This window comes from Diceros bicornis, unplaced genomic scaffold (assembly GCF_020826845.1).
Source record: "Diceros bicornis minor isolate mBicDic1 unplaced genomic scaffold, mDicBic1.mat.cur scaffold_67_ctg1, whole genome shotgun sequence".
Lineage (NCBI taxonomy): Eukaryota > Metazoa > Chordata > Mammalia > Perissodactyla > Rhinocerotidae > Diceros > Diceros bicornis.
Window position 1 is genome coordinate 566,416 of NW_026691553.1, and position 27,510 is coordinate 593,925.

General features: G+C 65.5%; 2 protein-coding genes across 10 annotated transcripts; both read left to right on the forward strand.

The window, feature by feature from the left end:
• Positions 1-1,474: 1,474 nt before the first annotated feature.
• Positions 1,475-8,881, forward strand: CNN2 (calponin 2). The gene is made up of 7 exons (XM_058537826.1): positions 1,475-1,583; positions 5,361-5,482; positions 6,014-6,080; positions 6,170-6,307; positions 7,270-7,386; positions 7,540-7,686; positions 8,212-8,881. Exons 1-7 carry the CDS (start codon positions 1,521-1,523, stop codon positions 8,485-8,487), a joined length of 930 nt encoding a protein of 309 aa, XP_058393809.1. The 5' UTR covers positions 1,475-1,520; the 3' UTR covers positions 8,488-8,881.
• Positions 8,882-10,210: 1,329 nt separating this feature from the next.
• Positions 10,211-27,489, forward strand: ABCA7 (ATP binding cassette subfamily A member 7). Of its 9 annotated transcripts, none has more exons than XM_058537816.1 (46): positions 10,211-10,228; positions 11,337-11,538; positions 11,626-11,719; positions 11,905-12,046; positions 12,133-12,245; positions 12,358-12,434; positions 12,809-12,889; positions 13,120-13,330; positions 13,413-13,552; positions 13,829-13,945; positions 14,136-14,303; positions 14,471-14,688; positions 14,921-15,097; positions 15,414-15,636; positions 15,757-15,978; positions 16,058-16,259; positions 16,522-16,632; positions 16,840-17,011; positions 17,318-17,449; positions 17,549-17,688; positions 17,885-18,022; positions 18,244-18,428; positions 18,515-18,578; positions 18,831-19,135; positions 19,343-19,391; positions 19,596-19,700; positions 19,779-19,933; positions 20,103-20,227; positions 20,304-20,402; positions 20,540-20,827; positions 21,013-21,045; positions 21,148-21,325; positions 21,414-21,583; positions 21,956-22,133; positions 22,318-22,433; positions 22,702-22,846; positions 22,940-23,063; positions 23,411-23,540; positions 23,613-23,733; positions 23,817-23,879; positions 24,378-24,484; positions 24,650-24,791; positions 25,447-25,581; positions 25,654-25,757; positions 26,050-26,142; positions 26,944-27,489. In XM_058537816.1, exons 2-46 carry the CDS (start codon positions 11,473-11,475, stop codon positions 27,476-27,478), a joined length of 6,693 nt encoding a protein of 2,230 aa, XP_058393799.1. In that variant the 5' UTR covers positions 10,211-10,228; positions 11,337-11,472; the 3' UTR covers positions 27,479-27,489. The 9 variants fall into 9 exon arrangements, with proteins under 9 accessions (XP_058393799.1, XP_058393795.1, XP_058393796.1 ...); XM_058537812.1 differs by lacking the exon at positions 10,211-10,228 and adding an exon at positions 10,235-11,076; XM_058537813.1 differs by lacking the exon at positions 10,211-10,228 and adding an exon at positions 10,235-10,340 and having other exon boundaries at positions 10,999-11,538.
• The last annotated feature ends 21 nt before the right edge of the window (positions 27,490-27,510 follow it).

Consider the following 27,510-nt stretch of genomic DNA (forward strand, 5'->3'; position numbering starts at 1 on the left):
GCTGCTGATCACTGTGCCCCAGCAGGACGTGCAGGGGTCCACCCGGACCCCTGAGTCCCCACCACCCTCACAGCTCCCCACCTAGACACCAGCAAACCACATGTTTCCACCCAGAGCCCTTGGCTCATTGTTGACCCTCCCACAGTCCACTGGGCGCCATTCACCGGTGATGAAACTGAGACCCAGAAGGAAAGGGACTCACCCAAGACCAGCCGGCTGGGACTTGACCCCTGAAGAAAGGCGCCTTCAGCCAGATGGACTGGGAGAATGACAGGCAGAGAGAGAAAACGGACATCCAGGCAGTGGGGCACCAGGGCGAGTTGTCTCAGGGCCCTCACAGAGCCCAACCAGCCACCTGTGTGTCAGACTCCTACCCATGCCTCAAAACCCCACCTCCCACCTCCCCTGCTACATGCAGCTTTCCTGGACTCCTCCGGTGGAGCCCCCACTCCCCCTCCAGGTTCCTCCACCCCAGGCCCCTCTTTTTGTCCTGTGCCTGCTCAAATGGGGCAGGGGGTCTGTACCTGGCTCTGTCTTCCCCGGGATGGGCAGGGCCAGAGCTAAGTCTCCTGGGGGCCAGCATCACCTGGCAAGGGACTGTCCCAGAGGCTGTGTCGGGGGCTTTCGATGAATGAATCGTTGTGTGAATGAATGAATGAGTGAGTTACTGAATAAGTGGATTCATTTATTCTGTTATTGATTGATTGATCTGCACAAGCAGACACCACCTATTGAGCGCAAACTGTGTGCCCGGCCTGGCCTGGTACACTTGGCAGCCTCAGCCCTGCCCCCCAGGGCATCTCCTGACCTCAACCCTCTGCTGTTCCACCCCCCTCCCCATTTGGCCTCATCCTTCCACCCAGAATTCAAGGCCTCTTATAGCTCCTTCCCCAACCTGTCTGATTGACCTCTACACGCTTTCAACCACAGACAGTCCCTGCAAGTCTTTGCGCCTTTTGTTCTGCCAGGAACACTAATCCCTTTGGGACTAGCGAACTCCTACTCATCCTTCCACACCCCAGCTCCCATGGCCCGCTCCTCCCAGCAGCCTGCCCTAGGTCCCTTGTCCACCACCCAACTATGGGAGTTCCTAGAGCGGGACTAGACTGGGAGGCGCCTCTAAGTGGCCGAGAAGGGTCCTTATTCGTGCCCCAAGGGAATTAGGGTCCCACCGCACAATTCCCCCGTCTCCCATCCTCGCGCAGAAGGGTAAACTGAGACCCAGAAAGGGCGAGAGAGCCGCCTCGGGGCGCCCAGCCGGGACAGGGCAGGAGTGCCACGTCCTGACGGCCAGAGCCCCTGCGCCCCCGTGCCTCAGTTTCCCGGCGGTTCCGGGGGCCGGGCGGGGGGTCGGCGGCGAGGGGCGCAGGAAGTCGGCGGCCGCAGGAATCCGGCGCGGCCCGGCCTTATAAGGCCATGTGCGCGGGGGGCCAATCAGCGGCGGGGGCGTGGTCCCACCCCGCGTCCCGGCGCCGGCAGCCCGTCCGTCCGTCGGTCTGTCCGTCCGTCCCGCGCCGGCCATGAGCTCCACGCAGTTCAACAAGGGGCCCTCGTACGGGCTTTCGGCCGAGGTCAAGAACCGGGTGAGTAGGGGGCCCCCGCCCAGGCCGCGCCCCCGGACCAATGCAGGGCGCAGGGCCCCCCAACATCGGGGGGCAGGGAGCTCCGGACCCGGCACGCAGCCCTTCTCCTCCCTAACATCTGGGGGTGCCCGCGGGGCTCCCTCGAATCTGGGGGGGCCGGGAGGTCTACCATCCGGGGGACCCACCCTTCCCCCCAACCTCTTGGGGCGCTCGGGTCTGACCTCTCCCCCCGGCCCGCCACCCAGCCCGCCGGCATCTGAAACCCCCCCAACCCCACAGCCCTGGGGTCCCGCAGCGCTTCGCGGCCTGAGAAGGGCCTGAGGGTCCGAGGGGACCCCAGCAGCCCCCAGCAGCCCCCTCGTCATCCGCGGCCCCACTTCTGCTTTTGGGGCCACTTCAGCTGCCCGAGAGGAAGGGGGCGGGGCCGGGTGTTTTTTTCAGAAGGGTGCGGCCCCCCCAGGAATTTCCCCACTTCTTACACCTGGGAGGGGGGGCACCAGGGGAAGCTCGAGCCGAGGGGGCCGCCCCAGCTGCTCCCTCCTACATTCTCTTTGTCCGTGTCCAACAAAGTTAAAGGGAGAGGAGAGGGCTCCCTGCCCTGAATGGGACCCTCAAATGTGTGCGGTTTGTAACGTGGAGACCCCGGGGTGGGGCCCGCGGGGAGACACTTTTTAAGAAGTCACTTGTGCTGCCGGCTCAGAGAGGGGCAGACGCCTCTGCAGGGTCACACAGCAGGGGAAGGGGGAGCAGGGGGTAATCCCCGACCCCGGGGCAGGACAGAGGCCTGACACCCAAGGTCGCTTCCTGCTGGAGGGGGTTTGTCATCCCTGCCCCCCCACATCCTCCCACCAGGCACCTGGGAATATGGCCCCGCAGCCGGCAGCCGCCGGGAGCCTGCCTGGGCACGCGGAGGGCACGGCCCTGCCAGCTCCCGACCGGCACCTGCGGGCCGCACCCCGGGCGCAGACGGGCTGGGCGCAGACGGGGTGGAGAATTCTGCATGGCCTCCCGCGGAGCCTCCTCCAGCCCGGCAGGGGAAAAGGGGAGCCGAGGATCAGGGAGCCAAGGGACGGCGCAGGGTCCCTCAGCCAGCCCCCGACTGCCCCTGGAACGCACGATTCCGCCGTAATTCCAGCAATAATTCCACTGGCTGGGCGTTCACGGGCCCCAGGCGCGTGGCGCGTGGCCCCACCCGGCACCGAGGCATTTAAGGGCCCCGGTTTGCACACGGGGCTCAGAGACGTCGCCCAAGCTGCCCCGAGCCACACAGCTTGCAAGAGGCAGAGTCCCAACTGGAACCTGGACCTGCCGTGTCCAGCGGCTGGTGGCCGTGGTCCTCCTGGTCCCAGCTTCTCCCCGGGGGCAGCAGGAAGCGGGTGAGGGCGCAGCACCCGGCAGGGTGGGGGCAGCTTCCGGGGACGGAGCGGGACGGGGGCAGGTTGATACCTGCTCCGGTGAGGTGAGGCCAGAAGCACTCAGTGTGCAGGTCTGGAGGATGGGTGGGGCACCCACCAGCTTGCCAGGGTCCCTCGGGGGCACGCCTGCATTGGAAACCAGCTTCCTGCGGCTTTGGGCCCACGCCCTGTGCAGTTTACCAGCTGCTTAAGAGGAGGGGGACCCGGAGACCCCTCGGCCTGGCCCCCGTGCCTCAGTTTCCCTGCTGCTGGATGGCACGGAGGCAGGCCAGTGTCCAGTGTGTGTCTCTGAGCAACCGTGGCCGTGAGCTCTCTGGCCAGCTCTGGCGTGGGGAGGGGGATCTAGACCGCTGGGAACAGCTGGTCCCGATTTAGACAGAGGCCACGGCTGCATTCCTGGCAGTTTGCGGTGAGCAGGAATGTGCCGACGGCCGGCTGGGCAGCGGGGGAGGAAGGGGCACTGCGGGCGGGGCCGGGCAGGCGCCTCTGCCCGGGACCCTGGCCTCCCGGCCCCCGAGAGCTGTTGGAGACGGGGCCCAGCTGGGTGGGTGGACCAGGCGTCCAGACCAGCCCGGCGGCCTCAAGCTCGGCTCTGGGGACGTGACCCCCTTCTCGTGTGCTGCTCCCCGGGGCCGTGGGAACCCAGAGACCGAGGCCCGAGGGGGCTGGGCCGGGCGGATCGGGTGACCGGCCTCCCGCCTCTGTCTCCTGCACTCTCTCCGGGCGGCTCAGCCCTGATCCCACTTCCCTGGGTTTATATGCGGGAACCAGGAAGGGGACCCAGTCAGGAGACCCTCATGCAACAATTCTAGACAGAGATGGGGAAACTGAGGCTCGGGGAGAGAACTCTCTGTGGTCGTCGGGGAGTTGGAGGCGGAGCTGGGAGTAGACTTGGGTCTGCAAAGTGTGGCTCTGGGGTCCCCAGCGTAAAATCCACTGGGCCGGACAGTCTGGTCCTGGATGGGGCTGGACTCAGCTTCTTACCACCCCCCAAGGAGTTGCCCGTGTCTGCTCGCACCCCGGCCTGGGTCTCCCTGACATCTTGGGGCTCTCCCGGGCTTCCTCGGCCTTCGGTGCTGAGATGCTGCCCCAGTGAACAGGGCGTGTGTGTGCTCGTGCACAGTGGGTGTGCACTGATGGGGGACCGTGAGCATTTGTATCCAGACACCCAGAGGCTGCAGAGGCAACACTGAGCTGGACTGAGAGGGGATGGACCATGAGCAAGGAGATACATCGAGCAGCAGGGAATGGAGACCAAAGCTGCAGGAAATCAGTCAGGGTTGGGGAGAGAGGGTGCGAGGAGGGCGTCATGGCCAGGGGATGGGGGAGTCCTCTCCAGGGAGGGGACCTTCCAGCTGTGGCTGGATTGCAGGGAGGGACCCAGCCATGCAGACATCTGAGTCAAAAGTGATAGCATGTGCAAAGGCCCTGAGGCAGCGACTGGTGTGGCTAGTTCAAGGAACAGAGGAAGGTTTGGCAGTTCCTCAGGAAGTTAAATGAGGAATTACCACATGGCCCAGCAATTCCACTCCCCAGTGTATACCGCAAAGAACTGAAAACTAGTGTTCAAACTGGTACACAGATGTTCCCAGAAGCATGATTCACAATAGCCAAAAAGGTGGAAATCACCCAAATATCCATCAACAGTGAGTAGATACACACAATGTGGTCCGTCCATAGAATGGACTAGTATTCAGCCATGAAAAGGAGTGAAGCCCTGACACAGCCACACCGTGGATGGACCCTGAACACACGACGCTCAGTGAGAGAACCAGATACAGAAGGACGCACGGTGTCTGATCCCATTGATGTGAAATGTCCAGACCAGGCACATCCACAGACAGAGAGTGGGTTCATGGTTGTCAGGGGCTGGGGGCAAGGAGGAGTAAGAAGTGGCAGCTAATGGGGACAGGGCTTCCTTTTGGGGTGATGGAATATTCTGGAACTAGGTAGAGGTGGTAGTTGCACAACTCTGTGAATGCACTGAATGCCATCGAATTGTGCGCTTTAAAATGGCAAGTGTTATGTGCATCTCACCACGGTTTAAAAACAACAGCACAGAGGGGTCAGTGTCTCTAGTGCCGAGAGAGCGAGGAGATTTGCGGGGACTGATCCTGCAGGGCCGTGTGGGGTCTGGCATCCTCGGAAGTAGATTTGCGCCCGTCTTTATCAGGGAGAGGTACGGGCGTGTGTGTGCCGTGAGGGGTTTATCAGTGCCCGTGACGTCCCTGCTGGTGGGAAAGGGGGAGCGTCTGCTCTAGTGGTGTGGGGACCTCCAGGACCCTCTGTCTCTTCTTCCCTCGGAGTCCTTGGCCCCGCTGCTGGGTGAGTACTCACCCACCCCGTGCCCTCTCTCGTGCAGCTCCTGTCCAAATATGACCCTCAGAAGGAGGCAGAGCTCCGCAGCTGGATCGAGGGACTCACGGGCCTCTCCATCGGCCCCGACTTCCAGAAGGGTCTGAAGGATGGCATTATCTTGTGCACGTGAGTGCATGCGTTGCCATCCGCTGGTCACCCTGACTGCCCTGCCCTTGAGACCACGCTCCACGTGCCGTCGGAAGCTTGCTCGCTTTTGCCTCCACGCGTCTCGGCTCTTTCTCGCTCTCTTTTTCTTGTCTTTTCGCTTTGTCTGAGATGGCTCACTGCGAGCGTCCAGATCTCGCGCCCTTCCTTTCACGGCTGAGCCGCTCGAGTTTCTGGAGGCCTCTCTCTGCTGCATCCCATTCAGCGGCCGTTCAAACGTTCCACGGTTCGCACGTTAAAGATGTTCCTGGAAATTCCCAGATTCACTCCCCAGAGTCAGTGGTTCCGGGTTATACTCCCCAAACCGGCTGTTGTCGCTCTTTGGCGTTTTTGCTTTTTTGGTGGGTGACGATGACGTTGCACGAGGGGAAACTGAGGCCCGGAGAGAGGCAGGAGGTTGCCCGGGAAGGCGTGAGCGTGGCCGAGATGAGACGGGGTCTCTCGGTCTCGGAGGGCCCCCCGCACTAACGGAAGATCCTGTTTCCCCCCCAGACTCATGAATCAGCTGCAGCCGGGCTCCGTGCCCAAGGTCAACCGCTCCATGCAGAACTGGCACCAGGTGAGGGGCCGGCGGGCGGAGGGACCCCGGCGGGCGGGCGGGCGGGCGGACCCGGGTCCCCTCACCGTCCATCTCCTGCCTCCCCCTAGCTAGAAAACCTCTCCAACTTCATCAAGGCCATGGTCGGCTACGGCATGAACCCCGTGGACCTGTTCGAGGCCAACGACCTGTTTGAGAGCGGGAACATGACCCAAGTGCAGGTGTCTCTCCTCGCCCTCGCGGGGAAGGTGAGGCCCAGAGACGGGCAGCAGCCTGCCCAGAGTCACACAGCGAGGTCGACGTGCACTTACAGATTCGTTCCTCTGCGGATGTTCCTGAGCGCCCGCGAGGCGCCGGGCACTTGGGGTTCAACGGTGGACGAGGCAGACGCAGCCCACCCCGTTATGGGCTCGCCGTCTGATAGAGGAGCAGCCAGTGAACAAACTTTTGTTTGTTTGAAAAAAGCTTTATATTTTGGAGCACTTTTGGGTTCACAGCAAAAGTGGGCACAAGGCACAGAGATTCCCCATATATCCCCGGCCCCCACTCGTGCACAGCCTCCCCGCCGTCAACGTCCCGCGTGGAGTGGGACGCTTGTTACAATCGAGGGCCCCCTGTTGGCACCTCGTTATCCCCCAGAGTCCCGAGTTTACCTTAAACTCACTCTTAAGTCATTTTTTCTAAGTTATAAATTGTGAGAAGTTATCAATTGAAGGAGAAGAGTGAGACTGATGTCTAGGGTCTGGGGACCCTTAAACTGAGACCAGGGTGGGTTGGAACAGTGTTTCAGGAGGAGGGAACAGCACAGCCGTGACGGGGGGACAGGAGGAGGTTTGGGGTCCGCGAACTGTGTCCTGAATGGTGTTCTCAGGAGCCCCCTGTGGCTGCCGCGTGGGGAGTGGAGCGGGGGGCCCGGGAGGAGCCGGGGGCAGGCGTCCAGGGGAGAGATGGTGGCCGTGGCCTGGACGGGTGGGCGGGGGGTTGGGTGGAAGGAGGTGATGGAAGGTTGGGGGGCAGGGACGCCCCCAAGTTCTTGGCCTGAGCAACTGGAAGGCAGGGGCCACGGGGACCGGGTGAGTCTGACAGCCAAGGTGTCGGCGGTGGACGGGGCAGGTTGCAGCCCCCTCCCCGTGTCCCCCGGGGTCGCACGCTCCGGGCTGGGTCCAGGTCCCCGGCCGCCCCTCCCTGACACTCCCCCCCCCCGCCCCAGGCCAAGACGAAGGGGCTGCAGAGCGGCGTGGACATCGGAGTCAAGTACTCGGAGAAGCAAGAGCGGAACTTCGACGACGCCACCATGAAGGCGGGCCAGTGCGTCATCGGGCTCCAGGTGGGCGCCGGGCCCTCCGCCCCCGGGACCCTCGGGGGCGTGGGCTTCTGATGCAGCGCCCAGGACCCGTCCAGCCCGGTGGCCCCTCGAGTGCGGGGCAGGGTCTCGATGCCTGGCGGGGCGGCCTGACCTCTCCTGCCCACCTCCCCGCAGATGGGCACCAACAAGTGCGCCAGCCAGTCGGGCATGACGGCCTACGGCACGAGACGGCACCTATACGACCCCAAGAACCATATCCTGCCGCCCATGGACCACTCGACCATCAGCCTCCAGATGGGCACCAACAAGTGCGCCAGCCAGGTGGGCCTCGCCCCGCCCCCCAAACCCACGGCCTCATCCCTGTCGCTGAGTCCCCACTCTGGTCTCCCTCCCCCTCTCTGGTGGTGCCTTCTCTGTCTCCACCTGGGCTTACTGTGTGTCCCCAGGGAAGTTAGTCCCCAGCTCCGTGCCTCAGTTTCCCTCAAAGGTTTGCCCACAGGCCCATCTAACTCTGACACCTTTAGATCCCGTGGTTCACACGTTCCTGCCATGTCACGTGTGTCAGTGTGACGGTCGTGGAGCTCTCAGGTTCCCAGGAGGCCTGAGCCCCAAGGGGGAGCTTCCTGGCTGGCAGGGAGAGCTGGACGCAACACCCCTGGTTCCCAGGGAGAGGGTCGCTGGTCGTAGAGTCAGAAAAGAGAGTGTCTGAGCTGGGCTTTGAAGGGTCCATAGGAGTTTGTGCCACGAGTACAAAGACAGGGCGATAGGAATCTGGCAGTTCTCCTCTCTTCTTGGAGTCTCCGTGTTCCATCTTCTTCCTGCCCTGATGCTCTGCTCCCTCTCCAGGTGGGCATGACGGCGCCCGGGACCCGGCGGCACATCTATGACACCAAGCTGGGGACAGACAAATGTGACAACTCCTCCATGTCCCTGCAGATGGGCTACACGCAGGGCGCCAACCAGAGTGGCCAGGTCTTCGGCCTCGGCCGGCAGATATACGACCCCAAGTACTGCCCACAAGGCCCAGCGGCCGACGGGGCTCCAGCGGCCGCTGGCGACTGCCTGGGCCCAGGGGAGGCCCCAGAGTACCCCCCCTACTACCAGGAGGGGGCAGGCTACTGAGGCGCCCGCACAGGGCGTCTCCCCACATCATCGCCCCGTCTGGGTTTTGGGGTTTCTCTGTGTTTTCATCTTGTTTTTCTACATGTCCGAGTGCTGCTGCCGAGGGTCTGGGGGGAGAGGGTGAAGGCAGTCTCCAGATGCGGGTGGGGTGGGGGTCTGGTCAGGGCTGGACCGGCAGCAAATTTCCCAGCAGGCTTTGGGCCGAGCTGGGGGGGTGGGGGAGAAACCTGGGCAGGTAGGGGAACTGCCCCGAATGGTTTCCGGTTGCTTCTTTTTCTGTTCCCTTTTCTCTGCCGAACAGTTTGTGGTTTCTGTACCCACAGAAGTTTCAGGCAGTTTTAACAAAAGAAAAATACTTCTTTTTTTCAGGGGAATGGTGGGGGGATGGTGCAGGGGGTGCTGGGGGCGGACTAGGTCCCCTGGGGGAGGGCCAGGTCACAGTCCCGAGATGTTTTAGGTGTTGGGAGGGACTGGATTTCCTGAGGACCCTCAGGCCGCCAACCCCGGGGGGAAACTGAGGCCCAGACAGCACAGTGGAGTTCTGAGTGACTGAGACAAAGCCAGACGCCCCCCCACCTCCATACTTGTCCCTCCCCAGCCCCCTCACCGAGTACTGCGCGGTGACCCCCACCCTGAGGCCCTCCCAGAGACCAGCCCCCACCAGGGAGCCCTGGGACCAAGAGATAATGTGAAATACCAACTGTGGACCAAAGGCAATAAAACCTCTTTCTAGGAAAAGAAGGTGCTGGCAGAGTTGGTGTCCAAGGCTGCCTGGGGAGGTGTTGGCGTCGGGAGGGTGGTGGCCTGGGGTGGGGGGCAAGGGGGTGACTGTCATTCTAAGCCAGTCCCCACAGCTGCCTTGGGAGAGGGAGAAGCTAGGGCCCAGGGCACGGTGACTGTGGCTCCCAGAAATGGTTTGAGGGCCAGGACCTGGGGTTGGGGAAGTGGCTGGGCCTCCTGGCTGGTTAGAAAGAAAGTGGAGGCCTCAATGCCACCCCTGTCTGGACGCTGCAACATCCAGCCTCCTGCCCTCTGTGCATTCGCTCTGCCTGGAGTTCCCTCCCTGGAAAACTCCTATTCATCCTCAAAGCCCCAACACCAAAACCACGTCCTCTGTGGAGCCCTCCACACCTCTCCCCCTTCCCTGCGCCTTCAGAGCTGTGCGTCCACACACTTGTTTCACCTTCACCACGACCTTGTGAAATAGACCCAGTTTTCCAGAGTGGGAAACAGAGCTAGAGGTTTTCCTCAAAGTGGGGGTGACCATTGTGACCGAGGACTTGATCTTAGAATGTTGGGGGCCCTCTCCCCCTTATGCCATTGCCTGGCCCACTGTAGGGACCAAGGAATGTTTGTTGGATGAACGAATGAACGAATGACTAGTTGAACCCTCATTATCTGGATGGAAGTCTGGCAGGGCTGGGGGGCAGGGCTAAAGAGACCTCCTGCGACCGGGAGCTGCGGTATTGCAGGGGGCTATGCGACGTGGGGAGACAGCCCGGCTGGTATGTCCGGAGGCCGGGCCACATGTGGCGAGCCAGGCGCCCCGCCGTCTCACGGTGATGCAGCAAGAAGCGAGCGGTCCCTTTAAGAAACCCGGCTGGGCGCGGCCCCGGTGTGGCCCCGCCTTCCCCCCTGGTGCGCGCGGCTCCGGCTGGCCCAGCCCGTGAGTGGCGGAGACGCCGGCCAATGGCAGCGGGCGAGGGCGGGGCCGGGCGCGGCCGCAGGCACCGGATGCTAGGTAAGGTCAGTTTCAGGGGCGCCGCGCCCGCCCGGGGGCTCCTCTTAAAGGAGCCGCGCTCCCCGGCTGCTGTCGTGCTCAGGGAAGGCAGCAAGAGCTGAGGGCTGGAACGGTGAGAGGGTCCGGAGAGAGAGGAAAGCCTGAGACTCGAGAATGCGGGAGTCGGGGTGGATGGGACGGAGGCAGGTTCCCCGGGAATTAGGGGTGCAGGCCGTGTCCAGACTCTCACCTTCACCCCTTGCATGTGAGTGTCGGGCGGCGGCAGAACTGATCCCTCATTCTCACTGGGGAGACTCGGCATGAGACTCAGCTGAGAGGGGCTGTGCCATCATCCACCTGCAGCCCCTCCCCTTAGAACTCCTCCCAGCCCTCTGCCCCCATTTTACAAATGGGGACACTGAGGCCGCTCCCCCCAGATCCCACGTGATGTAAAGAGAGTCCTGGGTGGGGGTCGCGGGTCCTGGGTCCTAGTTCCCGCCTCGTATGTGACCTCTGGCAACTCCCTGCCCCTCTGGCGGCCTCAGTTTCCCCATCTGTACAATAATGAAGGAGGCCGCAGCTTGACAGTTCCAAGCGAGCGACGGGATCAGGAACCGCTGGTTCCAGGAGCCTCCATCGCTACCCCTTCTCCTAACTCATTTTCTGGATCTTGTGGTTCTTCTGAGCGATAAATAATACATGAGGGGTGGGCAGAGCTGGGGGCCCCGCCTGCAGCTGGGTGACCCCGCCTGTCTCTCTGAGGGCCTGGGTTCTCCCCCTCTTCCATCCAGACGTGTAAAATGTTCAGCACAGTAAATACTCGTTGGGAAAGAGCGGGGGAGAGAAGGGGATCCTTCCCCGGACCAGAGGTGAGGCTGGGGGCCCGGACCTGGAGGCTCCCAAGTGGGGCTTAGGGCGGAGCCTGGCGATGAAGGGGTTAAGCCGAGGTTCCGCCCCCTGAAGAATTAGTTGATAGCCTTTGGGACCCGACGCTGCCCTGCGGCGAGCGACAGCCCCGGCAACCAATCAGAGGCGATGACGGCTTCGGGCAGGGCTCCCATTGGCTCGCTCCACCCGTCCGGGGAGAGGGGCGTCCCTTTAAAAGTGCCCACTATCTGCCCGGCTCTAGGGAGAGGTTTCAGGAACCATGCGCAGTGGGATAGAGGAATGACGTTCAGAGAGGGACAGGGAGTTGGCCGCAGCCACACAGCACGTCCTCAGCCTGACCCCTCCGTCCTGCCCCCTGTCCGCTGTCCATTCCCACCATGGCCTTCTGGACGCAGCTGATGCTGTTGCTTTGGAAGAATTTCCTTTATCGCAGGAGACAGCCGGTAATGCCCGGGCGGGTGGCCCAGGGCGGGGTGGCCCAGGCGCACCCCGCTGTCCCCCACTATCCCCGCCTGTTCTGCACCCCCCAGATCCAGCTCTTGGTGGAGTTGCTGTGGCCTCTCTTTCTCTTCTTCATCCTGGTGGCTGTCCGCCATTCCCACCCCCCATTGGAGCAGCACGAATGTAAGCCCCCCCAGGGTGCAGACCCTCTGTGTGTGTTGGGGAGCAATAGGGCACCCTATCCACAGGGCCCCGGTGAGCGGCAGGGAGCACGGACCGGGCACCCAACACAGGGCTGAGAGTGAGCGCTCTGCCCTGGGAGTGTGTGATCACGGTGCGGACTCAGACGAGGTGCCCGGTCCCCGCAGGCCACTTCCCCAACAAGCCGCTGCCCTCGGCGGGCACCGTGCCTTGGCTCCAGGGCCTCATCTGCAACATGAACAATACTTGCTTCCCGCGGCCCACCCCCGGCGAGGAGCCCGGCGTGCTCAGCAACTTCAACGACTCCCTGTGAGCCGGCGGCAGCGGGTGCGGGGGCCATGGGCTCGGGGGTGCCCGCTGGGCCCCAGCCTCCTCCCCTCTCTCTCTGCTCCCAGGGTCTCCCGGCTCCTGGCAGATGCCCGCACTGTGCTGGGGGGCCCCAGTGCCCACCGGACGCTGGCCGGCCTGGGGAAGCTGATGCCCACGCTGAGGGCTGCACGCAGAGCAGGTGAGGAGGCCAGGTCCTCCGGGCCTCGACCTGCCTGGCTGCGAAATGGGCGTGCGGTGGGGGCATCTCGGGCCAAGCTCTGCCTGACTGCTTCCACTCATTCCTCTCCCAGCCCAGCCTCTGCTGAGTGACTGGCCGCAGGAAGGACTGCCCCTGGCTGCCGAGCTGTTGGGGACACTGCTTCGAGGGGTGAGGTGGGGCCGGGAGAGACCAGGCTGACTCTGGGATGCTGCCCTCAGGAAGCCCCTGCACTGCCCCATCCTGGGTCGGGCGCCTCCCTTGGGGGCCTCTGAGGCCAGCCTCCAGGCCTCTGCCTGGGCTGTCCTGGGCACCCGGAGTGATGTTCTTTGTCCTTTCAGTGCCCAGATAGGCCGTGTCTGGCGTGGTGGTGGAGACTCCAGCCCGTGACTCCTTGCATGGGGCCACATGCCTCTCAGAGCCTCGGTTTCCCTATTTGTAAAACGGGGTCTATGACAGTAGGGACCGCCTGGGGCTTGGCAAAGTACTTGAGCCCTAGAGACCTCAGTCAAGGTCACTGTCACTCTTGTTGTCTTTCTCCCCAGGAATTCCTGGGGTCTGAGCTAGGCCAAGCCCAGGAGTCTGTGGGCAGCTTCTTGGAGGCAGCAGAGGACCTGGCCCAGGAGGTAAGAGGTCCCTCATCCTCGACCCCAGCCGGGACACTCTAAGGGTTGGCGGCCTAGATGGGGAGGTGACAGGGCACCCCAGGCACTTCCTTGGGTAGGTTTTTTGGGGGGAATTGGCAGGAGGAGAGGGAGAGGGTGCTACTGGAGGGGTGCCCCATCCCGGTTAAGGCTTGGTGGGAAGACCTCGAGGGAGGGAGCACAGCCAGCGCCCTCTGGGGACCTCCCCCCAGCTCCTGGCGCTGCCCAGCCTGGCGGAGCTGCAGAGGCTGCTGCGGAGGCTCCGAGGGACAGATGGCCCTCTGGAGGTGGTGTCAGAAGCACTCTGCAGTGCCAGGGGGTCTAGCATCCCTGGGGGATTCTCCTTCAACTGGTACAAAGCCAGGGACCTGAAGGAGCTGGTGGGGCAGGAGGCGGCACCGGCCCTACCCGAGAACACCCTGAGTAAGCGACTGACCTCGGCTTCCTGGTGGGGGAAGTGGGTCGGTGGGCACGGGGGCAGGGCCTCATGGCGCCCCCACCCCAGGCCCTGCCTGTGCCGAGCTGATGGGGGCCCTGGACACCCACCCTCTGTCCCGCCTGCTCTGGAGGCGCGTGAAGCCGCTGGTCCTCGGGAAGCTGCTGTTTGCACCTGACACACCGTTCACCCAGCAGCTCATGGCCCAGGTGAGGGTGGGCGGGTCACGGGCCCCTCCCTGAGCCCAGGTGGGTGAGGGCCGGGCTGGAGGGAGGGCTGGGACCCGGAGGCTTCCTGGGGTGGGCCATGGAAGCACGTGTTGACGAGATAGGAGTTTGCAGGATTGCAGGCAGAGGGATCAGCATGTGCCTGCGCTCCCAGACACAGGATGGAGTAAAGTGGAGGAGGCAGGAGAGATGGGCGGGGGTCCTCAGAGGAGGGGAGGGCTGTGAACAGGCATTGGTCCTGGCGCCCGTCTCCCGCAGGTGAACCGGACCTTCCAGGAGCTGGCTCTGTTGAAGGACGTCCAGGAGGTGTGGGGGCTGCTGGGACCCCAGCTCTTTAGCTTCATGAACGACAGTGCCAATGTCGCCATGCTGCAGGTGCGACCAGGATGGAGGGCAGCAGATCCATCCCCAACCCATCCTTGCTGAGGATTTGGGTAAAGGGCAGGGCCGCTTGCACATGGGTGTAGAGGTGGGATGTGGTGTCCATGGTGAGGACAGGCCCCGGAGATGGGAGAGGGATGATAATGCCCAGCGCAGACGCCCAGCTTCCCCTGCCACCCCCCAGAGGCTCCTGGAAATTCAGGGCACAGGAAAGAGGCAGCCGGGACCTGGAGCCCAGAACCGGACGGAGGCCCTTCGTGCCTTTCTGGACCCTGGTGGGCGCGGCTACAGCTGGCAGGACATGCACACTGATGTGGGGCACCTGGTGGGCATGCTGGGTCATGTGATGGAGGTGAGGGGGTGTTCACTTGGGAAACTGGGGTTCACCCAGCTCACCCTGTGGGGGTCCGATGGAGGAGCCAGCCCCACCCTGGGGCTCTGAGGAGGGAGCACGGCCCTGCCGCGAGGTCCAAGGGGAGGCCCTGGGTGCCTCGGGCCCACGCCCACGCCCCTCCGCAGTGCGTGACGCTGGACAAGCTGGAGGCGCTGCCCTCGGAGGGCGCCCTGGTGGTGCGGGCTCTGGAGCTGCTCGCCGAGCGCCGCTTCTGGGCGGGCGTCGTCTTCCTGGGGCCCGAGGACCCGGGGGACCCCGCGCCGCTCCCAGGCCCCGGCCACGTGCGCATCAAGATCCGCATGGACATCGACGACGTCATGAAAACCAATAAGATCAGAGACAGGTGGGGGGCGTGGCCTGTTGGGCGGGGCGAAGAGTGTGGTGGGCGGGGCTGTGGCATACCACCTATTGGAGACCATGGTAGGCGGAGCCCAGGACTCCTTAGACCAATTGGGGCCATGGTGGGCGAGGCCGAGAGCATAAATGAGCCCGCGGGTGAGGGCGGAGCTAAGATTGTGATGGGCAGGGCTGGGAGTTCCCGGTCGCTCCTTACTGTGTGGACCACGATGCCGCAGGTTTTGGGACCCCGGCCCGGCCGCTGATCCCCTGACGGACCTGCGCTACGTGTGGGGCGGCTTCGTGTACCTGCAGGACCTGCTGGAGCGCGCGGCCGTGCGCGTGCTCAGCGGCGCTGCGCCCCGCGCCGGCCTCTACGTGCAGCAGATGCCCTACCCGTGCTACGTGGACGACGCGTGAGCGCCCCAGCCGCCCGAACCCGGGTCCCGGGGGGGACCCCGACTCCGTTTGCAACGCTCACGCAGTCAAGGCTGCAAACCCCGAGGCCCGTGGCGGGAGGAGCAGGGATCCCCGAGGGCCGGGGGTCTCCGGATGCCGGAGAACGTGGCCTGTGCTGACCGCTGGGACCCTGAGGCTAGATCAGGGGCCCGAGGATAAGGGAGGGCGAATGTCCAGAGCTGGCTGCGTCTTGGGATCCTGAGACGCCAACGCGGTGCCAGACGGGGGCTGCACAGGGTCTCTGCCCCCACCTCTGCCGCCCCCCACCCCCAGGTTCCTGCGCGTGCTGAGCCGGTCTCTGCCGCTCTTCCTCACGCTGGCCTGGATCTACTCGGTGGCGCTGACGGTGAAGGCCGTGGTGCGCGAGAAGGAGACGCGGCTGCGCTACACGATGCGCGCCATGGGGCTTGGCGGCGCCGTGCTGTGGCTCAGCTGGTTCCTCAGCTGCCTCGGGCCCTTCCTCTTCAGCACCGCGCTGCTCGTGCTGGTGCTCAAGGTGGGCGCACCTCGGTCTTTCTGGCTGCAGAATGGGCGCGCGCGCGGGAGGGTGGCAGCCAGGAGGCACCTTGTGTTGTGCGCGCCCCTGGGCAAATCTGGGCGCCTTTGCCTCCCGCAGCTCGGGGATATCCTCCCCTACAGCAACCCGGCCGTGGTCTTCCTGTTCTTGGCGGCCTTCGCCGTGGCCACGGTGGTCCAGAGCTTCTTGCTGAGCGCCTTCTTCTCCCGCGCCAACCTGGCGGCCGCCTGTGGGGGCCTCGCCTACTTCGTGCTTTATCTGCCCTATGTGCTGTGCGTGGCCTGGCGGGACCAGCTGCCCGTGGGTGGCCGGGTGGCCGCGGTGAGAGCCGGGCCGGGCCGGGCGGGGTGTGGGACACCGTCAGGCGCTCGCTCGCTGACCCGCTCACCCCCATCGGCAGAGCCTTCTGTCGCCCGTGGCCTTCGGCTTCGGCTGCGAGGGCCTGGCGCTGCTGGAGGAGCGGGGCGAGGGGGCGCAGTGGCACAACATGGGCACCGGGCCTACGGCCGACGTCTTCAGCCTGGCCCAAGTGTCAGGGCTTCTGCTGCTCGATGCCGTGCTCTACGGCCTCGCCACTTGGTACCTGGAGGCCGTGTGCCCAGGTGGGGACTCCCGGCTGGGGCGTATCTGCACGAGGGAGGCGGGGCTGAGGGGCTGTTCGGTACCTGGAGGCCGGTCGGAAGTGAGAGGGTGGGGCTTCCTGGCGCATGCGCATAGGAGGCCGCGTTTGAGGGGCGGCCTGGGCTGGTGGGCGAAGTTTCTTGGTCGCCTCCTATCTGGATGCCGTGATCCCAGGTGTGTGGCCAGAGCTGGCACACTCCAGGGGGATGGGCTCCAGGGGCAACTGAGCACCGCTCCCCCCAGGCCAGTACGGGATCCCCGAACCGTGGAACTTTCCCTTTCGAAGGAGCTACTGGTTCGGACCTCGGCCCCCCAAGTGTCTCGCCCCGCCCCCCGCCCTGCAAGACCCGGAGGGTGAGGCCCCGCAAGCCTTAGCAGCCGCTTCCCCGTCTGGATGCCCCAGGTCCCCCAAAAACCAGATTCCCACAGATCCCAATCTCCCTCATCTCCCCAGGCGCCCGGGGGCTCCCCTAACTCCTACAGACCCCAGCCCGATAGGTCCCCCACTCTGCAGACCAGCTTTAACGGGCTCCCCCGACGGAGTCTGCCCTCCTTCCACAGTGCTGGTGGAAGAGGCGCCGCCCGGCCTGATGCCGGGGGTCTCCATTCGGGGCTTGGAAAAGCGCTTTCCTGGCAACCCGCAGCCCGCGCTGCGCGGGCTCAGCCTCGACTTCTACCAGGGCCACATCACCGCCTTCCTGGGCCCCAACGGGGCCGGCAAGACCACCACGCTGTGAGTGGCCGCCACCGCCCTCCCCGCCCCTGGGCCCCAGCTTGCACATCTGTTCAATGGGAAAGGCGTCTGGGGTCGGGTGGTTCCCGTGTCAACAGTGGGAGGGGACCCTCTGTTTGGGTACACAGTAGGCAGGCGATACATGTTTTCTCTGAGCCTCAGTTTCCCTCCCCAGTAAAACGGGGAGGTCACACTCCTTTGGTCCGTGCATACAGTAGGTGCCCTTTAAGCACTGGTGCCCCTTCTCTGGGGGCCTCAGTTTCCCCCTCCGAAGGAGCAGCTGCTCTGAGACCCCTGCACCTGCAGGTCCATCCTGAGTGGCCTCTTTCCACCCACTCGTGGCTCCGCCTGTGTCCTGGGCCATGACGTCCGGTCCGGCATGGCAGCCATCCGGCCCCACCTGGGCGTCTGCCCGCAGTACAACGTGCTGTTCGACATGTGCGTCTCAGGGGGCCCGGGGGCAGCGGTGGGAGGCCGGGGGGTGCTCGGGGACCCGCCTGCCACGGTGGCCGCTCTGTTCCTCGCCCGTGGCCGCAGGCTGACCGTGGACGAGCACGTCTGGTTCTATGGGCGGTTGAAGGGTCTGAGTGCAGCTGCCGTGGGCCCCGAGCAGGACCGTCTGGTGCAGGACACGGGTCTCGTCCCCAAGCGGCGAGCGCAGACGCGCCACCTCTCCGGTGAGCCCGGCCTGGAGTGGGGCTGGGACTTCATGCCAAGGGAGGTGGGAAGCTAGAGGAAAAGGGCGCGTCTGGGGGACCCAGGAGGAGCCAGGCACTGCGGTCCAGGTGGGTGGGGGAAGGGGCGTGGAGGGGGGGCAGCCCTGCCCAAGACTGGGGGGGTCATGCTGAGATCTGGACACCTGTCCCCTCCCAGGTGGGATGCAACGGAAGCTTTCAGTGGCCATCGCCTTTGTGGGTGGCTCCACAGTGGTCATCTTGGACGAGCCCACAGCTGGTGTGGACCCTGCTTCTCGCCGTGGTATTTGGGAGCTGCTGCTCAAATACCGCGAAGGTGAGAGTTAGGGGTGACCCAGGGTTCCCCTGGATTCTGCTTGAGGGGCTAGAAAAGGTTTCTGAGAAGGAGATAAGTTTCCTGTTGAGGAGGTGCTGGGATGGGGTTTTGAGGGATGAATAGGAGTTTACCACACAGGGCAGGCAATTCTTGGCAAAGGCCACAACTTGGGCAGAGACCTGTGGCTTGAGGGTACACGTGGGTTGGGTCCCTGTCACCAGGTCGCACACTGGTCCTCTCCACCCATCACCTGGACGAGGCGGAGCTCCTGGGAGACCGTGTGGCGGTGGTGGCGGGCGGCCGCCTGTGCTGCTGTGGCTCCCTGCTCTTCCTGCGTCGCCACCTGGGCTCCAGCTACTACCTGACACTGGTGAAAGGTCCCCCACCCCTGGCCACCAGCAGGAAGGTGAGGGCTGGACTGACCCCTGACCCCTGACCCAAGCCTCTGTCCAGCCCCAACGGCCATAGCAGCTGGTGCCCCTCTGCCTGCAGGGTGACGCTGACATGGAGGACAGCGTGGATGCCAGGCAGGAAAAGGAGCCGGGCAGCCCGGCCGGTGAGGGCTGGCGAGGGAGAGCCACAGGGAGTGGCCAGGGGTGGCAGTGGCTTGGTTCATGGCAGTGGGGCTTCATCACCCCAGACTAGACCCCTGACCCCGGGCTGAGCCTGACTCCGGCCCTGCCTTTGACCTAACCTGGGCTGAGCCCACACACAGACGCCCCTGACCTCTGACCTCAGGTGGACTCTGGCGCTGACCCCAGGTCAAGTCCTGCTGTCAAGTGCTTACCCCTGACCTCTCTGCCCACAGGGACGGGTGCCTCCTGGGTGGCCAAGCCCCTCCCCCAGGGAGGCTGGGCTGGGAGAGGCGGGCTGGGAGCTGGGGCCGTGCAGCCTGCCACTGTCCCCCCGGGTGCGCCCCGGCTGCTGGCCCTGGTGCAGCGCTGGGCGCCTGGGGCGCGGCTGGTCGAGGAGCTGCCGCATGAGCTGGTGCTCGCGCTGCCCTCCGAGGGCGCCCTGGACGGCAGCTTCGCCGAGCTCTTCCGCGAGCTGGACCGGCGGCTGGGGGAGCTGGGGCTGGCCGGCTACGGCATCTCCGACACCAGCCTCGAGGAGGTGCGGCGGCCAGAGGCAGGGGGCGGGCTGCCTGGAGGAGGAGGCGGGGTCTGCTTGCTGACAGCAGGGCACCCCAGGGAGAGGGCAGGGCACTGCGGGGCTCCAAATACCCTGGGGAGGTCTGGAGGATCCACGGTGTCCTACAGCTGGTCGAGGGGCTCCCTCCTGTGGGGCCGCGCACTCTGAGCCCCCGCTTTGTCTCCCCAGATCTTCCTGAAGGTGGTGGAGGACAATGCTGGGGACACAGACCCACAGGGTGCGGCTGCAGGTCCCTGTCCTTACCCCCAACCCTGGGCCAGAGTTGGACCTGGCTTCAGACCAAGTCCTGACCCCTGGCTGAGCCTGGCCCGAAGCACAACCCTGAGCTCCAACCCTTGTTCCTGGCTCCTCTATCTGTGACTCTTGACCTTGACCCAGACCCCAGGCTGACCCCTGACCCTGGCCCCCGGTGGCTCCACAGATGGTGGCCGCAGGCCGCCCCCGTGCACCGGCACTGCTTACCTGGACACGACCACGCGGCTCAAGATCCAGCCGGAGGAGTCAGCCCTGGAGAATGGGGCGCCAGGTGAGTGGTCCCTGCCCCGACCCTGTGGCCCCTCGCGGTCCCCCAAGTCCTGATCACCGACCCTCCCCTCCCCCACAGCCGGGTCAGCCCCGGAGACGCAGGCCCTGCGGGGCTCCAGGCCGGACGCCGCAGGCCGTGTGCAGGGCTGGGCGCTGACCTGCCAACAGCTCCGGGCCCTGCTTCTCAAGCGCTTTCTGCTGGCCCGCCGCAGCCGCTGTGGCCTGTTCGCCCAGGTGAGGAGGGCGCGTGGGGGACGCCACACCTGTCTCCACTCGGTGGCCTCAACCAACCGCCCGGCCCCGGGCGTGCCCCCCGCTCTGAGCACCTGCATTGGGAGCACTGGGGAGCCACGGATGGTCGTAGTGCAGGGGCAGGGAGGGCAGCTCACGGCCGGTCCCCCAGATGGTGCTGCCGGCCCTCTTTGTGGGTCTGGCGCTGGCATTCAGCCTCATCGTGCCGCCGTTCGGACACTACCCGGCTCTGCGGCTCAGCCCCAGCATGTACGGCGCCCAGGTGTCCTTCTTCAGGTGGGCGCAGAGGAGGGGCTGGTGGTGGGGGCCAGGGGCCTGGGGATGCGGCGCTGACCCCGCTCCCCACACACAGCGAGGACGCCCCAGGGGACCCCGAGCGTGCGCGCCTGCTCGAGGCGCTGCTGGAGGAGGCGGGACTGCAGGACCCGTCCCCGAAGAACAGCTCTAGCGGGTGAGGCCCCCCGCCTGGACCCAGCCTCAGTTTCCCTCTCTGCGCCCTGGCCGTGGGCCTCGGGGGGCGCCCAGAGCATCCCCGTGCCTGCCGGGGAGCCCCCGGAGCAGGTGCCCACAGCCCACCCTGTCCCCCAGGACGCCCGCGTGCGTGCCGCCCGCCGCCTGCCACTTCTCGGTGCCCGAGGTTCCCGCCGACGTGGCCGCGGTCTTGGCCGGCGGCAACTGGACCCCAGCGGACCCCTCCCCGGCCTGCGAGTGCAGCAGGCCCGGCGCCCGCCGCCTGCTGCCCGCCTGCCCCCCGGCGGCCGGCGGCCCCCCGGCGCCCCAGGCCCTGAGCGGCTCGGGCGAGATGGTGCAGAACCTCACGGGCCGGAACCTGTCCGACTTCCTGGTCAAGACCTACCCGCGCCTCGTGCGCCAGGGGTGAGTGCCGCCCGCCTCGGTTTCCCCGGTTGTCACACGGGTCCGCGGGCCCAGGAGGTCTGGCCCCAGGGGAGGTCGGGTGGACCCTGGCCGGGGCGCCCCTGCGTGTCCCACCGTCTCCCGGGCGTCTGTCTCACACCACTGTCCCCACCCCGTGTCTGTTTATCTGTCCGTTTCTCCCGCAGCCTGAAGACCAAGAAGTGGGTGAACGAGGTCAGGTGAGGAGGGCCCCCCGGGTCCCCTTGCCAAACCCCTGCCTGCCCACTGGGGGCTCTCCCGCCCCGTCCTCCCCGGCCCTCAGCTGCCCCCCTGCCCTGCAGGTACGGGGGCTTCTCCCTGGGGGGCCGCGACCTGGGCCTGCCCTCGGGCCGTGAGGTGGGCCGCTCACTGGAGGAGCTGCGGGCGCTGCTGAGCCCCCAGCCCGGCGGGGCCCTCGACCACGTCCTGAACAACCTCACTGCCTGGGCTCACGGCCTGGATGCCCAGGACAGCCTCAAGGTGGGAACCAGGGGTCTCGGGCGGGCAGCCGGTGGGGGCAGGTCTGACCGCATGGCCCTGACCCCTCAGCCCTGATCCCCCACCCCAGATCTGGTTCAACAACAAGGGCTGGCACGCCATGGTGGCCTTTGTCAACCGAGCCAACAACGCACTTCTACGTGCCCGCCTGCCCCCGGGCCCCAACCGCAGCGCCCACAGCATCACCACACTCAACCACCCCCTGAACCTCACCAAGGAGCAGCTGTCCAAGGCTGTGCTGTGAGTCCGTCTGCCCTGCATGGCCTCCCCTGCCTCGGTTTCTCCATTGTGTTAAGTGGTGGGAGTGTATGTGCACTCCGCCATGCTCTGCTGTGGGAATGGGGGACAGGAACTGCTCCTCTGCTCCCCAGGCTGGGGTGATGCGACATCACAGGCTCCACAGGCTCCAGTCCTCTCAGCAGCCCACACGTCCTTATCACGTCAACCTTTATCCCACCAGAGACCTGTACAACCTCTCCCTCCCAAATCACCCAGCCCCCCTCATCCCAAGTGGCTCGGGCCGTCTCCCCACTGGCAGCCAGCCCCGTAGACCCACTGATGGCATGCCCAGCCCCGCTCTGAACAACTGTTGCGCCCTCCCCCCCGCCCCAGGATGGCCTCCTCGGTGGACGTGCTCGTCTCCATCTGCGTGGTGTTCGCCATGTCCTTCATCCCAGCCAGCTTCACACTCATCCTCATTGAGGAGCGCGTCACTGGAGCCAAGCACCTGCAGTTCATGGGGGGCCTGCCCCCCACCCTCTACTGGCTCAGCAACTTTCTCTGGGACATGGTGCGGGGACTGCCCGGAGGCACGGGGACTTGTCCAGGATGGCCCTGGGGGAAGTCTTGGGGATGGTGGGAGACCTGGTGTCCCACTGCCCGAACTGCAGGGAGGTTGGGGTGGGGCACAGGGCGGAGAGTGGCCGTTCCTGCCCCCGCACACCGATGGGGGTTAACTGCTGTCTCCAATGCAGTGTAACTACTTGGTGGCGGCATGCATTGTGGTGCTCATCTTTCTGGCCTTCCAGCAGAGGGCGTATGTGGCCCCTGCCAACCTGCCTGCTCTCCTGCTGTTGCTATTACTGTACGGGTGAGGCCCCAACCCCTCAGGGCCTGTTCTTCCTGACTGCCCTGCCCCCCTGCCTAATGTTGTAGCAGCTCCCAAGGAGAGGATCTGGAGGTCTGAGGGGACCCCAAGTGTGATCTAATGCAATGGTATGCCAAGGTGGCTTTAAAAGCTCACCTTGTCCAGACACATTAATAGAGATATAGCAGGGAGGACGGGAGGGGTCTGTAGTCCCCTCAGGGCCACTCAGCCCCATCTGGGTGGTTACCCAGCGACTCCCATTGCCCCCCAGCTGGTCCATCACGCCGCTCATGTACCCAGCCTCCTTCTTCTTCTCCGTGCCCAGCACGGCCTACGTGGTGCTCACCTGCATCAACCTCTTCATCGGCATCAACGGCAGCATGGCCACCTTTGTGCTGGAGCTCTTCTCCGATCAGGTGGGGCTCCGCAAGCCTGGGCCTCGGGCCAGGGCTGGGCTGGGGCCTTGGCCTCAGCCCCTGACCCGCCTCCCTCTTCCCACCCCTGAGCAGAAGCTGCAGGAGGTGAGCCAGATCCTGAAACGGGTCTTCCTGATCTTCCCCCACTTCTGCCTGGGCCGGGGGCTCATTGACATGGTGCGGAACCAGGCCGTGGCTGACGCCTTTGAGCGCTTGGGTGAGAACCTCCTTCCAGGTGGAGAAGTGCCAGCCAGGAGTGAATTATACAGGGTGGGGACAAACATCAGCCCTCGAGAAGAAACCTGAAGGTCTTAGGTGGCTCCAAGTCCGGGCCATGTTAGAGGTGCAGCAAAGTGGCCATAAAAGCTAATTCCATCTTGGGTCACATCACAAGAGATCTCAGGCCCTAAATAAGGGAGGTGGTGATATCACTGTTTTCTATGACAGTTGAGTGGCCTATCCAGTTCTTTGTCTTTTCCCTTAAGAACCCAAGGTGACTGGGATGAGGAAGGGCCCAGAAACCAAACCCCCTAAGGACCCAGTCGCTCCTTCCTGTCCCCCCAGGAGATGGGCACTTCCAGTCACCCCTGCGCTGGGAGGTGGTCGGCAAGAACCTCTTGGCCATGGTGGTGCAGGGGCCCCTCTTCCTCCTCTTCACGCTCCTGCTGCAGCACCGTCACCGCCTCCTGCCACGGTCAGTGGGGCCCGGGGTAGGGTGTCAGGGGCCAGGGCCTGGCCTTGGGCCCACTCACGTCTCTGCCCTCAGACCCAAGCTGAGGCCGCTGCCACCCCTGCGGGAGGAGGATGAGGATGTGGCCCATGAGCGGGAACGGGTGGTCCGAGGGGCCACCCAAGGGGACGTGTTGGTGCTGTGGAACCTGACAAAGGTGGGTGCGGCCAGGCAGCGCGTGGCAGGGAGGGGGCTCCCACTGGCCCACCCACCCGTCTCAGGGACCTGCTGCCCTCCCAGGTGTACCAGGGGCAGAGGACACCAGCTGTCGACCGCCTGTGCCTGGGGATCCCGCCCGGTGAGGTGAGTCAGAGCTGAGGACCTGGTGCAGGGGCTGTGAGAGGCTGCCCTACTGTGCACACACAGCCCTTTACAGAGCACCTTCTGTGTGCATACCACCCTTTACTGAACACCTACTATGAGGCTGCTGCCCTTTATTGAGCACCTACTGTGTGCCAGCCAACCTCTCCGCCTCGGGCTGACTGCACACCCAGCCTGAGTACCCGCTGTGTGGCAGGAGACATCCAGCGATCTCGTGCCCTGGGATTTATTGAGCACTTGCTGTGTACGGCCTCAATAGGACCCCTACTGTGTGCCAGGATTGATTAAACACAGCTCCTGTGCTGACGGCCGTTCCTGCTAAGTGGCAGCTTTACGCCTCCCCGCACACCCCCAGTGTCTGCCCCAGGGGCCCCCGTGTCCACAGCCCTCCAAGGGGAAACTGAGGAACGCGCCCCTGGGACCCGAGGCGCTGGGACGGGGCCGGGCCTTGTTGAGCGCCGTCTGTGGGTGAACCCGCAGTGTTTCGGGCTGCTGGGCGTGAACGGCGCGGGGAAAACCTCCACCTTTCGCATGGTCACCGGGGAAATGCTGCCCAGCGGGGGCGAGGCGGTGCTGGCAGGCCACAGGTGAGGGGCTCTGGGCCCCTGTACCCCACACCCCTGCAGGTGGAGGGCCCTGAGACACCCTCTCCCTTACCAGGGGGGTCCGGGGTGGGGGTCCTGAGACTCCTGTCTGCCTCTGGCATGGCCGGGGCCTGGCCAGTGCCCTGAGCCTCTGTCCCCCGTCCCCAGCGTGGCCCGCGAACCAGCCGCCGCGCACCGCCGCATGGGCTACTGCCCCCAGTCTGACGCCGTCTTCGAGCTGCTGACCGGCCGCGAGCACCTGGAGCTGTTCGCGCGCCTGCGCGGTGTCCCCGAGGCTCAGGTTGCCCAGGTGACCCCCCCCCCCCGGGCTTCTGGATGTCACCCCAGCTTTGTTCTCCCTGCCCACGCCCCCCCACCCCCAGCTCGTCCACTCACGTGGGCCCATCCACCTCTCCACGGTCATCCGGGCTGCACCCTGACTCCCACCCCGCTTAGGGAGCCCCCTCTCTGACCCCTCCGGGCTGGGGCCCCACCCACTCGCCGTGACTCCACCTCCGGCTTCGCGCCTTTCTGCGCCTGCGCCAGGCCCGTCTCTGCCCACTCGGCCCCGCCCCCAGGATGGGGCCCCGCCCCCAGGATGGAGCCTTGCCCCCTTCTCTTCCCCTCCCGCCCCATCCTCGCTGTGGCCCCCCCAGTGCTCAGTGTAGCCCCCCTTTACTCTCAGTCTGGCCCCCACCCCACACTGTGCACCCCCTGGTTCACTCAGCCCTCCCTCACTCACTCTGGGTCCCCCTTTTCCCCCACTGTGGCCCCCCTGACTCCCCCATGCTCACTCCACCCCCCCTCCGCTCTCGCTCTGCCCCCCCATGCTCACTCCACCCACCCTCCGCTCTCGCTCTGCCCCCCCATGCTCACTCTGCCCCCCCATGTTCATCCCGACCCCCTGCTCTCACTCTGCCCCCCCACATTCACTCTGGGGTCCCCCACTCCGGCCCGCCCCGCAGACCGCGAGCCTGGGCCTGGCGCGCCTGGGGCTGCCGCAGTACGCGGACCGGCCTGCGGGCACCTACAGCGGCGGCAACAAGCGGAAGCTGGCCACAGCGGTGGCGCTGGTGGGCGACCCGCCCGTGGTCTTCCTGGTGCGTGGGGGCGGGGCCTGGGGGCGGGGCCTGGACGGGGCGGGGCGGGGCTGAAGCATCGCCCCCTCCCAGGACGAGCCGACCACCGGCATGGACCCCAGCACGCGGCGCTTCCTCTGGAACAGCATCCTGGCTGTGGTGCGGGAGGGCCGCTCCGTGGTGCTCACCTCGCACAGGTGGGCCCCGCGCCGGATGCCCTGGGCTGTGGGTCAGGTTGGTCTAGGCTCCGGGGAGAGAGGTGGACCAGGAGCCGAGCAGAGGCTGTCGACAGCACAGGGACATGGAGTGGCCCTGACCTGGGGCCGAGGATGCCAGGCCCGAGTCGGTGGACACACGGCGGTGGTACCTGGCCCGGGCCAGAGCAGTCTGGGCTGCGGGAAGTGTCCAGAGCCTGGATGGGGAGGGTCCTCGGTCGGGGTAGCGCAGGCCCAGGCCTGGCCGCAGCTCACGGCGCTCGTCCCCCGACAGCATGGAGGAGTGCGAGGCGCTCTGCACGCGCCTGGCCATCATGGTGAACGGGCGGTTCCGCTGCCTGGGCAGCGCGCAGCACCTCAAGGGCAGGTGAGCGGGGCGAGGCCCCTAGGGCCGCTGTGCAGGCAGGAGCCGGAGGATGAGGGTGGGGGTGTAGGTGCGGCCAGCAGAGAGACCAGACGCGGAGCCACGTGGGGCCAGCTAGGCTCTAACCGGAGGGGAGGCGAGGGCCGTGGATGGTCCAGGAGAGATGAATGAGGGGCGGGGTCTGATGGGTGAGCGCCGTCCGTGGGCGGAGGGGGAGGAGGCTCAGGAGTGGACGGTCCTGTAGAGCGAGCTGGGGGCGTGGCCTGAGTGTGCGCACCGCCTTATGAGGGCGGGGCTAGAGAAAGGATTAGCATGTGGGCGGGGCAAGGATGAGCCGGGATGAGGTCACGTGTTGGGTCGGGGGGTCAAGAGGGGCCAGGTGTAGGGGGCGGGGTCAGAAGAGCTGGGGAGCTGTGGGGCGGGGCCATGGGCGTGTCTAGTAACTCCGGCCCCGCTCACCCCAGATTCGGGGCCGGCTACACGCTGACCCTACGGGTGCCCGCGGCGCGGTCCGAGCCGGCAGTGGCCTTCGTGGCGGCGGCGTTCCCGGGGGCCGAGCTGCGCGAGGCGCATGGCGGGCGCCTTCGCTTCCAGCTGCCGCCGGGAGGGCGCTGCGCCCTGTGGCGCGTCTTTGGCGAGCTGGCGGCGCACGGCGCGGAGCAGGGCGTGGAGGACTTCTCTGTGAGCCAGACCACGCTGGAGGAGGTGCCCGCAGCCGGGATGCGGCTGGGGTGAGGGCGGGGCTGGGGGCCAGGCCCTCAGGCTGACCGCCTCTCCTGTGTCCTCGGGCCACCCGCCCGCTAGGTATTCCTGTACTTCTCCAAGGACCAGGGGAAGGAGGAAGACGAGGAGGAGGAGCAGGAGGCAGGAGAGGGGGCGGACTCTGTGCCGGGCCCGCAGCGGCCCAAACTCATCACCCGATTCCTCGACGACCCCAGCACGGCCGGGGCAGTGCTCTGAGCCCACCTTCTATGTGGGGCTGGTGGGAGGCCCTGAGAGCGACACAGGCCGAGCAGAGGGGCTGGGGCGGGACCCAGAGGCTCCGAGAGGGGCCGCCGCCCTGGAGGAAATAATAAAGAGGAGCTGTGGTGTGCAACTGTGTGCGCGCGTGTCCGAAAATGCCTCTCTGTGCGCTGTTTACCGGCCCCTGCACCCGAGGGTGGGCATGTGTGGGTTTGTGGACACAGGTGCAATTCGCAGGGCGCAGGTAAGAGCCCAGCTACAGCGGACTGGACCCCCAGCTGTAAAGGTCTCTATGGGGGGCCGGGGAGTGAGCGCCCACGTGGGTCTGGCGCCTGAGGGCGGTACCTGTGAGAGCCTCGTCATGAAGTGGGCATGAGGTCAGGGCTCGGGAATGTTCAGGCCAGCTTA